General features: G+C 33.8%; 1 protein-coding gene across 10 annotated transcripts in view; it reads left to right on the plus strand.

Annotated features, from left to right (window-relative positions):
- The window catches only part of epb41a (erythrocyte membrane protein band 4.1a), an 85,224-nt gene that overhangs the window by 67,819 nt on the left and 5,364 nt on the right, over positions 1-12,041 (plus strand). For 9 of the 10 annotated variants that reach the window (XM_044139162.1, XM_044139163.1, XM_044139164.1 and 6 more), the window contains 2 exons: positions 1,691-1,792; positions 9,145-9,225. The exons of the other annotated variant lie outside the window; for it this stretch is intronic. In XM_044139162.1, coding sequence (XP_043995097.1) covers positions 1,691-1,792; positions 9,145-9,225 — 183 coding nt within the window. The remainder of the gene's footprint in view (positions 1-1,690; positions 1,793-9,144; positions 9,226-12,041) is intronic. 10 annotated transcript variants of the gene reach the window in all.

The following is a 12,041-nucleotide window of genomic DNA, read 5'->3' on the forward strand; positions in this document are numbered from 1 at the left end:
TTGGAGAAGATCAGAAATGTAGGCTGGGTTTCTATTATGAAGTACTTTATAAAGTATCCCATTATCCCCTGCAAATTTAACAAGAGTGCTACTTTGATGGACTGAAACATAATTATGTGTGCACACCATGAAGAGCAGCCTTGGGGAGAGCCAGTGCTGATGCTGATAACTAAGAAGTTATGGGGTCCCACTCTAACTCTTTGTGTGAAATCTGTCAGGAAGCCTTTAATCCTACAACAGGTGGAAAGGGGTACTTCAAGGTCTCCCAGTTTGCACACCAGTCTGTCAGGGGGGATGATATCATGTAGGTAAACCACTCAAGTTCTGAAGGACTGGCAACAATAGTCGGCCTGATGAGCCTAATTGATTAGCAGCTGTGTGAGTTCACCCTGCAGGCCCAACTTCCACAGCAGCTTCCTGGCTCCCTCTGGTGGAAACAAACCTCCGAACAAGAATTTGGAGCAAGGAAGAGACATTCAACCAAGCTCATTAAGAAAAACTGAAAAAATGATTGAAGGTTTTATTAATATATGGAAATGCATTGTGTACTCTTTTTTTTTTTTTTTTGCAAAAATGTATAAAAATAAGACTTTGAAAAGTGTGAATAAAAGATATTGCCAAATTATGGTGAAATAGAAGGATCTGGTTGATACCAAGTGAAAATCAACTTGCTTAAGGGAGTAAAGGCCTCAAGCTGAATCTTTAGAAGGACCTTGACTTATTCCTACTAAGTAGTGCCCTGATTATCACTGCATAATCAAAGGTCACTTCAACAAGTTGGAGAAAGGACTACACTGAAAATGAATTAAAGTGTGTCTTTTCTCTGTTTCCCCCAACAATGGTCCTGGATGTTGCAGGTGTGTCCTTTCTTCAGCCAAACTAATTTGTGAAATTAATTTGGTTGAAACAGGTGTTTAGATTAACAGGTGTTTGCTGAACTGCAATCAGCTGAAACAAGTGCATTAAAGCAGGGAAAAATATTCAACATGCAGGGCAGTTTGGCTTCAGGACCTGGGTTAGGAAACACTGTCCTAAATAAACCATAGATGTGTAAAAACAAATTATAATCATTGTTTTTAGTTCTAATTTGTGTGCAAAGTTTCTTTGCAGAAATGGTTACAATTTGTCTTAAGGTCTCTGATGATATTTCATTTAGTTAGAAATTTATTTTATTTGTTTTGCACAGGAAGATTCTTGAAAATTTAGTATGAAATTGTATTCATTTTGTATAAATAGTTGCATGTTAACAGTAGACACAAGTTTCATTAATAAGTCAGTTAAGCTACAGTTCAAAGTTCAAAATCAGTTCAAAATCCACTAAAATTAGAAGTTAAACTAACATATTCCATCCATCCATCCGTCCATTCATTCATTTTCTAACAGCCTTGTCCCTCGTGGGGTCAGGAAGGCTGCTGGTGTCTCTCCAGCTAACATTCCAGGTGTCACTCTGGACAGGTCGCCAGTCTGTCGCAGGGCAAACTAACATATTATTGTTACTAATAAAATAGTGTTTTCATTGAAATCTTAATTAATAAGTGATGCCTTTAAACAAAACTAACTTTTCAAAACAACACAAGAATACAGTATAGGAATAAGGAGTACTGTTTGAGATCAACAGTCAAATTATAGACACAAATGAGATCAATATGATGATCCTGAACAGTTAATAATTAACGCATTTCTCCAACAGCCTGTGGAAACCCTAGCAGAGAAGGATTCAGGAGTTCTGCTGAGTGCCCAGACTATCACCTCTGAGACTATCAGCACCACCACCACAACCCAGATCACTAAGGTCTGTGCATGTCATTAACAGGCAAACAGGCAATAACATCAACAGAATTCACTAAAACATGTTCTGGGTGGCTCACTTTAGGTGAGCTTTTATTTATTTATTTTTCTAGTTTAGCTCAAAGTATAAATAGATTTTACAAAAAAATTACTTTAGAGATTCAAATAAGTCATTTGTCAAAAAAAAATGAGGTTCATAAATAAGGCAGCCTGTATTCTTGACTAGAAAATGTTTCTTACATACAATGCAAAAAATTTAACTGAGCAGTTCTAAAAATGGATTTCTATTACAACTTAGACCCTAAAAGTGTTTATCTGTTGTGTCCACTTTGATTATGGCTGTTTATTTGAAAAATCTGATGGGAAATTATAAAATACAGTTACATATTTCTTCATCTTTTTGACTTAGTCACATTTAATGTTTAAAATCATTAAGCTCACCAAACTGACTTTACTTCTTGGGCCCACTGTATGATCTGCTAAAGTAATTTAACCAAATTTATAATTACACAACTCTGAGTTAGTTTTTATTTGAACAATAAAAACAATATTATAACCACAGGTGTTTTGATAGCCCTACAGCACCGGCACCAAGATGAGGATGAACCAAGTAAGGTTTGATATAGTCCAAAGTCCACTTTGCTTTGGGGGAATATTCCATCTCCATTCCTTTTGCAGTGCAAATATTCTACTTGTACTGGAAGACAACCAAACATAGCCCCCTATGGGACACAACAGATGTTGAATAATGAAACATATATATAAGATGAGGAAAATAACCAGCGTTTTTACAGACAATTCATTTAGTGGTTGTATCTGTGCTGTTCTTGCAAAGGAAGATGTTGCCTTGTTGCACTCAAAAATTTAGAGCATTAACACATTTAGTTTATTCTGCAAATGAAATCTTTACACAAACTTGCTTTAAAATATATCTAAAAAAATCTTACTCTTTATTACGGGTTGCACAGTGGACTTAATTTAAATTCACCAGTGGATAAAGAATCTGTGGGAAAAGCACATTTACTGTATGATTTATTCTATTTGTAAGCACAATTAAAACATTTAGAAAGCTGATTCAGATTTATTTACATTTCCTCCACATGTCTGCCTGACTTTGAGATGAAGTGTTTTTTATTTCCAAATAATGTATGGGTTTTCTTATACACCAATATCTTTATACCCATTTTAATTACACAAATATAAAATGAATACACATGAACAGTAACTTTATAAATCTGACTTTCTTCATGAGTGATCAGATTTGTTTTAGTCAAAAATGGAAAATCAATCAATCAATAAAATTTTATTTGTATAGCACATTTCAGCAGCAAGGCATAACCAAAATTTTTCATAAAAATTTTAATGTGGGGGAAATGGTTTTATTAAACATAAAAAACGGCAACCAATTATTGAACCCATATGCACAGGTTGCAGTCTGATGCAATAGACCAGGGGTCTCAAACTCCAGTCCTGGAGATCCGCAGTCCTGCAGCTTTTACATGAGCCTCTGCTGCAACACACCTGAATAGAATAATTAGGTCATTAAGGCTCTGGAGAAATAATCTACACAAGGAGGGAGATCGGCTGATGCGGTGTCGTAAAACAGTATTTCATTGAGTTTGAACAGAAAGTGGCAGCTACCAGTTTGGTGGAACTTCGGTCGCTTGACGGAGGTGGTTGGACGGTTGTGAGCGCGGCAAAACGAAAACGTATATTGAAGTTGGAAAAGGCGGATTTGGCATAAGCTGGTATGTGAATGGTTCGGATGGAAATGGAGACAGGAAATGAAGAAGATATGGAATATGAAGGGTGGACGCCAGTGGGGAGAGGAAGAGGGAGAGGACGGGAAAGACAAAAAATAAACGAAGGAAAGAGTATTAGTGATATTCAAGGAAATAAAAGAGAACTGGAAGGAAGTAGCTCTGAAGAAGAAAGGATAGTGAGAAGGAAAGTTGTGAGGGAGGAAGTTAAAATAATATTAAAACTAAAAAATGAAGAAGAACAGAATAACATCAGCCCCATTGTGGTGTCAAGAGAAGTAAAAAAGAAAATCGGAGATGTTGAAATGGTGAAGATATTGAGAGATGGAAATTTATTGGTAGTTTGTAAAAATGAAGAACAAAAAAATAAGGCTTTAAATGTGGATAATATATGTAAAAAAAAATGTGTTGGAGAAAAAAATAGTAGGCGAAAATAAAAAAACTAGAGGAGTGATTTATGGGATCCTCTAGAGGAAGATCTTGATAAAATTAAGAAGAATATTACAGGAGGAAAAGTGAATAACTTGAAGAGGTTGTCAAGAACAATAAATGGAGAAAGAGTAGGAAGTTTGTCAATTCTCATTGAATTTGAAGAGAAAGATTTACCACAAAACATCAAAATAGGATATCTCAGTTTTCAGGTCAGACCTTGTATCCCTCCACCACTTCGTTGCTTCAAATGCCAAAGGTATGGACACATAGCTGCAGTTTGTAAAGGGAAGCAGAGATGTCCAAAATGTGGTGAAGATCACAAAATAGAGGAATGTAAAGAAGAAGCACAAGAAAAATGTTGTAACTGTGGAGGGCAACATAGAGTTACGTATGGAGGATGTGAGGTGAGGAAGAAGGCAAAAGAAATCATTCAGATTAAAACAATTAAAAACATTAGTTATGCAGAAGCTGTTAAAAATGTGAAAGAACAGACAACAAGAAAGAGTGAACAAACAGTGAATCAAATCCCACAGCAAAGCAAAGTGCAATTAGAAGAAAATATCACAGTGTCAGTAGAAAAATTAATACTATTTATAGCATATGTTATCAACTGCACTGACCAAGCCAAGCATAAAACTGAGAAAATTAAAATAATAGTGAGAGGAGCAGAAAAATATTTGGGGTTTAAAGAGGGATCATGGGAGAACATAAACAAAAAGCTGGAGGGGGATGGGAGACCAGGACCACCAGCTGAAAATAATTAATGTTAATATTACAATGGAATGCAAGAAGTTTAATTGCTAACGGACAGGAACTTAAAGGTTATGTTGATAGTCTTGAGGAAAAACCAGAAATTATTTGTAAATAATAAACATGGTTAAAAACAACATTAGATTTAGTGATTAAGGGATATAATAGAAGAAGAGATCGACAGGAGGGAGGGGGAGGAGGATGTGCAATATTTATAAAACAAGGGATACAATATCAGGTATTAGGGAAGGGGAAAGAACTTGAATTTATAATAGTTGATATATGGGAACAAGAAAGTAAATTTAAAATAATAAATTTTTATAATCCATGCAAAACATTATCAATTGAAATAATGGAGGAGTTAACTGCATATTTGGAAGGGAAAGTAATTTGGTGTGGGGATTTTAATGCAAATAGTACATTATGTGGTAAATGTAATGATAAAAATGGAAAAGTTATAGAAGAATTAATGGAAGTGAAAAATCTTGTATGTATTAATGATGGGAGGGGAACAAGAATTAATGTAAGAACAGGGATGGAATCAGTTATTGATTTAACAATTGTTTCAAATGTTTTAGCTGGTATTTGTGAGTGGTTCATTGATAAAAATACAACAATAGGTAGTGATCATTATCCCATTGTAGTTAAGGTAGGATTAAATCTAAATAAGAATATAAAGGTAAATAGAAAACTGAATTTTAATAAAGCAGACTGGATTAAATTTAGGTACTCGAGTCAAATAAACTTAGAGAAAGTAGATATGACAAGGGACATAAATGATGTCAATTTAGGAATTTGCAAAATAATCATGGAAGCAGCAGATAATTCAATAAAGAAAACAGGATGTAGAAATGATAAGAAAATGGTGCCATGGTGGACAGATGAATGTAAAAAAGCAATAAAGTTAAGAAATAAAGCATTTAAGGTATTAAAAGGGAACCCTATTTATAAGAATTTAATTGATTATAAAAGAAAGCAAACAATGGTAAGAAGAACTATTAAGAACGCAAAAAGAGATTATTGGAGGAATTTCTGTAGTACAATAGGGAGAGAAACCAAAATAGAAAAAATATGGAAAATAATTAAAAGAATGAATGGCATAAAGAAAGAGTTTGAATACCCTATATTAAAAATGGATAATATAAATATAGTAAGAGATGAAGATAAAGCTGAAACATTGGCAAGAACATTAAGTAAAGTTCATAGTTCAAATAATATAAGTGAAGAGGGAAGGAGAGGGAGAGAAAATACAAAACTTAAATATAAAGAGTTATTAGAGAATGTTGAAGAAACAAATAATTTGTTAAATGTTGAGTTCACAAAAGCTGAATTGAATTCTGCACTCAGGAAGACAAAAAATACAGCACCAGGTAAAGATCAGATTTGTTATAGAATGATAAGACAACTTAGTGAAAAATCAAAAGATATATTATTGCAATTATATAATAAAATTTGGGAGGAAGGAAAACTACCAGTGAACTGGAAGGAATCAGTTATAATACCAATAGCAAAACCAGGAAAAGAAAATTCAAACCCAGGAAACTACAGACCAATAGCTTTAACATCCAATTTATGTAAAATAATGGAAAGAATGATTAACAATAGGATGGTTTATTATTTAAATAGTAAAGGAGATATATCAAAAATATCAAAGTGGTTTTCGAAAAGGGAGGAGCACTAATGATCCAACGTTATGTTTAGAACATGAAATTAGAAGAGCACAAGTAAATAAAGAAAGTGTGGTGGCAGAATTTTTTGATATAGAAAAAGCATACGATATGATGTGGGTGGAGGGATTATTGATTAAACTATATATGTTGGATATTAAAGGAAAATTATTTAAATGGATTAAAGACTTTTTAACAAATAGAAAAATACAAGTGAGAATAGGGGAAATGTATTCAGAAAAATATAAGGTAGAAAATGGAACTCCGCAAGGAAGCATTATAAGTCCTTTACTGTTCTTAATTATGATAAATGATGTGTTTAATGGTATTGGAAAAGAAATAGGATGTTCATTATTTGCAGATGATGGAGCTGTTTGGAAAAGAGGGAAAAATGTAGATCATATTGTAAAGAAAGTACAAAAAGTTATTATTGAAATAGAAAAATGGGCGTTGCCATGGGGATTCAAGTTTTCAGTTGAAAAGACAAAAGTAATGATATTCACACAAAAAATAAACAAGGAAATAAAATTAAAATTATATAATCAAGAATTAGAACAAGTAAAGTGTATAAAATTTTTAGGAATATGGTTTGATGAAAAACTAAAATGGAATATACATATTCAAAAAGTGGTTGATAAGTGTAAGAAAATCTTAAATATTTTAAGATGCTTGGCTGGCAGTGACTGGGGAGCAGATAGAAAATCACTGAAACAGATTTATAATGGAATGATAAGATCTAACATAGACTTTGGTTGCATAGTTTACAGTTCAGCAGCTAAAACACATCTGAATAAATTAGACATAATTCAACATCAGGCATTAAGAGTATGTACTGGAGCATTTAAAACCACACCAACAGCTGCAATAGAAGTAGAAATGGGAGAAATGCCATTAGATTTAAGAAGAACAAAACTAGAAATAAATTACTGGTTAAATTTACAAAGCAATAAACTTGATCATCCAACTCGGGAAATTTTAGGTCCATGTTGGGAAAAAGAAAAGAAAGAAATGAGGAGTTTTGGATGGAATATTGGAAATAAAACAAAAGAATTTAAGATTAATAGTTTAGAAATAAGTCAAACACCAATGTCAATAATACCGCCATGGATTTTACCAGAAGCAAATGTAGACATGTCAATAATAGAAAAGAAACAAGATAAATCTTACACGGTAGATAGATATTCAGTACAGATACATATAAACAAATATTACAAATATATTCAAATTTATACAGATGCGTCAAAGATAAATGGGAAGATAGGAGTAGCTTTTGTGGTACCAGAATTCGATGTAAAAATAGGAAAACGGAGCACAGATGGGTTATCAGTTTACACAGGAGAAATGTTGGCAATATTGTTAGCTTTACAATGGATAGAAGAAATAAAACCATTAAAAACAGTGATATGTTCAGATTCAAGCTCAGCATTATTAAGTTTAAAAAATATTCAATCAGATAGTAGGATGGATATATTATCAGAAATATTTCGTATATTGTTCAGGATACAAAATATGGGTCTAATAGTTATATTTGTGTGGGTTACAGCACATATTGGAGTAGAAGGAAACGAGAGGGCAGATAAAATGGCAAAGAGGGCAATTCATAATAATATTAGTTTTAAAGTTAAAATAAGTAAATCTGAGGGAAAGAGTATGGTTAAAGAAAAACTGATGGAAAAATGGCAAAAAAGGTGGGATGAAGAAAAAACAGGAAGATGGTTTTATAAAATACAGAAGATAGTAGGAGAGAAAAGAAATGGAAGAAGAAATAGAAAGGAGGGAAGGGTGATAACAAGATTAAGATTTGGGCATACAGGACTTAATTATACACTTTTTAAAATACAAAAGCATATTAATGGAAAATGTGATTATTGTGACAAATATGAAACAATAGAACATGTTATGTTAGAATGCCATAAGTATGAAAGAGAAAGAAGGTGTATGAGAAGAGAGTTTGAATGTATTAAGGAAAAGATTAATTTGATAGATATTTTGAGGAAGAATTCGGGGAGTAAACATATACAAATAATTATTAAATATTTAAAGAAAACTAAATTATTTCAAAGAATATGATTAAAATAGGTGTGTGTGTGAATGGGTGCATGATCTAGGGGGGTGGATTATAAAGATATGTATAAAAATGGATGAGAGTATGTAGGTATATATAAATAGGAAATTTATTTATTTAATTTATCTATTAATAGTATGTGTAGGAGTATACAAGTATTTATATAAATTGATAGTCCATCTCGAACCACACTCCATACCAGTAAGTGGCGGTAATGCTACTTAAAGTTTGTTGCCAACCGCCAATAAAATCAAGAAGAAGAAGAAGATCTACACAAGGAGGAGGCAGTCAAGCCATTTCATTCCAGTGTCTTGTACTTGTGGCACATCTAAAAACTGCAAGAAAGCAACTAGAGGACTGGAGTTTGAGACCTGTGCAAGACTGATACAAGTCTGTTAATTTTTAAATCTTAGTCGGCAAAACTCTATTGCTAACCTTTTCTTAAATTTACATCAGTAATAGGAATTAAGGATTTTTGCTGCTAGCTGTTTTCATGCAAATCTACAAATTCTTTAAAATACCTCACAAAACTATTATGCTCCTGCTGGAAAAATTACATATCTACATTATGACCAGCGACAAAATTTTTATATCTTCAAAGAGACGATTTAGAGACACAATAAAGATGAATGTCTGTAAAAGTATATGTGTTTCAGTCTGTGTAAATTATCTGTTGTTGTAGACGGTGAAAGGAGGAATTTCTGAGACTCGAATTGAGAAGAGAATTGTCATCACTGGAGACACAGCAATTGATCATGACAAGGTAAAAATCATGAAAGAACAGATTCTAGTTTGAAAATACAGAACAGAGTTGACTTGATATTTTCAGAAAGTGCAAAGAATGTTTATTAGCTCACAAATTGTAACAGATTTCTGCTTTAGGTTCTAATATGTAATTTAAGTATTAGCTAATTACTCTCATCCTTAAAGATGAATGCTTGTTTTGTTTGGCAAAGCCAAGGTACAGAAAGCCCCTAAAATACATATTTCAAAGACTGAATTTTAAATAAGTGAAATCTACAGGTCTTGACAGGATATGGAGCAAGATCAGTTAGACCAGTAATTGAGTGAAAACCATGAGCTTAAATACAGAGGCAGGGGTAACAAATGTCAAAGAACCAAATGAACTAATAAGAAGTAATTTGTTCCAGCTGTGTGTCCTGCCCACACTCCAGCTCATTGATGGTGCTGGTAATACACCATCACAGTTGGTCTGCCAAATGCCTTAAAACAAAATAAGAAAAACAACAAAAAACTGGCAGGGAGAAAGCAGCAAAACCAAAGATGGGAGACTAATTAACACAAAAGCCACTCAGACTGTAGAAAACAAAAAAGACCTGACAATAATCCTAGAGAAAATAAATTCAACTAGAATTTCAAGGCATCACAATGGGTTCCTCGTGCGACGCAGCAGGTCCATCCCCTTACATTACCCTCCCACACAAACAACTCTGCACACACCTCCCAAAGGACTTCCCTCGCCAACCTTGGTGCTCTGTGTGCATCTACCGAGTCGGCAATTTTTCAAGAGGGTTTTTTTATTTTTCGCATGCCTGAATATGTGTAAAAAGTTGGTGGGGATGTATTGTAAAGATGCGTCCCCATGCAAAGCGTGACCCACGTATTGAGGCCTTAGTCCTTGTGGCGGTGGTCACAGGTTCGAATCCTGGCCCAGTGACATTTGCTGCATGTCTTCCCCCTCTCTCATTACCCTGTTTCCTGTCAAACTACTTTCAAATTAAGGCCACTAGCGCAAACAAAACCTGTAAAAAGCAAAAAAAATAAATAAATAAATAAAACATTACTGGTAAAATTAAAAAAGATGTTAAAACATCAGTGATGTAATTAATCTATATAATGTGTTCCACTTGATGATGGAATTACTAAATATTGAACTTTTCAATCAAATTCTATTTTATGGAATGGGTCTGTATATTTGCTCAATGCTCATTGAAAACAGTTACAAAATTCAGTAATATTTTCTGTGAAAATTATCACAATAATATAGCTGCCATTTATTGCCTGATTTTATGAAGTGCTTAAAAACATCAACAATTGTCTGTAACAGTCAAAATGTTACTAAAGTATTCAAAAGACATTATAAATAACCTCTGTGTAAGCTAAATGAATAAGGATTAATTGAGCTTACACAGAAGTTATTTATTCTGTCTTTTGCACTGACCTTGTCAATGCAAACTTTGTATTTTTCAGTCATGTGATTCTGACTCCACAGCTGACCCTGAATGGGCTGGCATGAAGCTGTGCCCTGCTGAATTACACATAGCAGATGAGATATGATGTGTCTTTATATTAAAGACAAACATATTTATTTACTGTCAAATTATACAATAAGACTGGTTTTAATTCATTTTTCATGTCCTTTCCTGTCTCACCTGCGATTCTACAGCTGTCCCTGGTTCTGAACGCTGCTGAAAAGCACATAACGTACGAATGTCAGTGATGCTAGTGGATCTACTATCCAAGTCACATCTATGTTTCTGCTCATGTCTATATTTTCAGTGGGACTTTCTTGGGGCTGGATGGGGAGTAGAGTGACCATCATTATTGCTGAATTGCACATCACCTATTAGCCACGACAGCTAGTGACGTGTACCTGCAGATGCCATTACTATGCATTCAGTCATGTCCACAAAAACCATACTGTTCTAATGCAGGATGAGCAGCAATCTGTCAAATGGTTGTAGCCCGCATATTTCTTACCCAGTTTCCATAAAATGTGGTTGAAACTGATAAAAGTGCTGATGTTTGGATATGTAAAATATGTATTCTCTCTGTATATAAAACTATTAACAGTTTAAATTCTGTCAAGAAGCAATGGAGAACTAAGCAAATTTCTCTTTTACAATGGCCAATAATTTTATTTAACTTTATCGTCGTTGTAGGAGCTATGGTTTAAAATTTAACAAAGTTTGGCTCATGAAATGTTTCATCCTATTTGAGGATTGCTTTGAATATGACCACATATATGAATAAATGATACACGTTGACCAGGAGAAAACCCCTGTAGAAAAACAGTTTGAAAACAACTTAAAACCAGTTGTTTTCTCTTTTTTTTTCCTCTTAGTGTATGTCAGCTGTCACACGCAGACCCGTTGCCATGGCAACCGACACACAACAGATCCAGGTGCCCACAGAGTAGAGATTGTGTTCAAGTGTGTCAGAAATTAACATTAAAAAACACAAAAACTTTTCCCACACCAAAAGTACGTAAAAACACACACACAAAAAAACATTCACTCCTTTACAGTTTCATGTTTTTTGAATTTTCAGGCTTGATGTTTATTTTTGTGATCACTAATAAGTGATAGCCTGAACACTAGCAATGGTTGATTATCTAAGAAACACCTGCTCCAATGATAAAATGGCAGAAAGTAGATGTGTGGGTCGCCTTGTTTTTGTGTTAACTGAACTGAAACACACTGAACTGCTCGGCACAAGTAGATATTAAGGTTGTCAAAGTAGTTAAGCCACTGAGGAGTAGTTAGTCTTCTCCCCACTTTCTTTAGACATTTTTTTAAGTTAAAACTTTTTACTGACCTGTGAAATGTGGATCCTTTG

The sequence above is a fragment of the Gambusia affinis genome, linkage group LG14 (genome assembly GCF_019740435.1).
Source record: "Gambusia affinis linkage group LG14, SWU_Gaff_1.0, whole genome shotgun sequence".
NCBI classification, from domain to species: Eukaryota; Metazoa; Chordata; class Actinopteri; order Cyprinodontiformes; family Poeciliidae; genus Gambusia; species Gambusia affinis.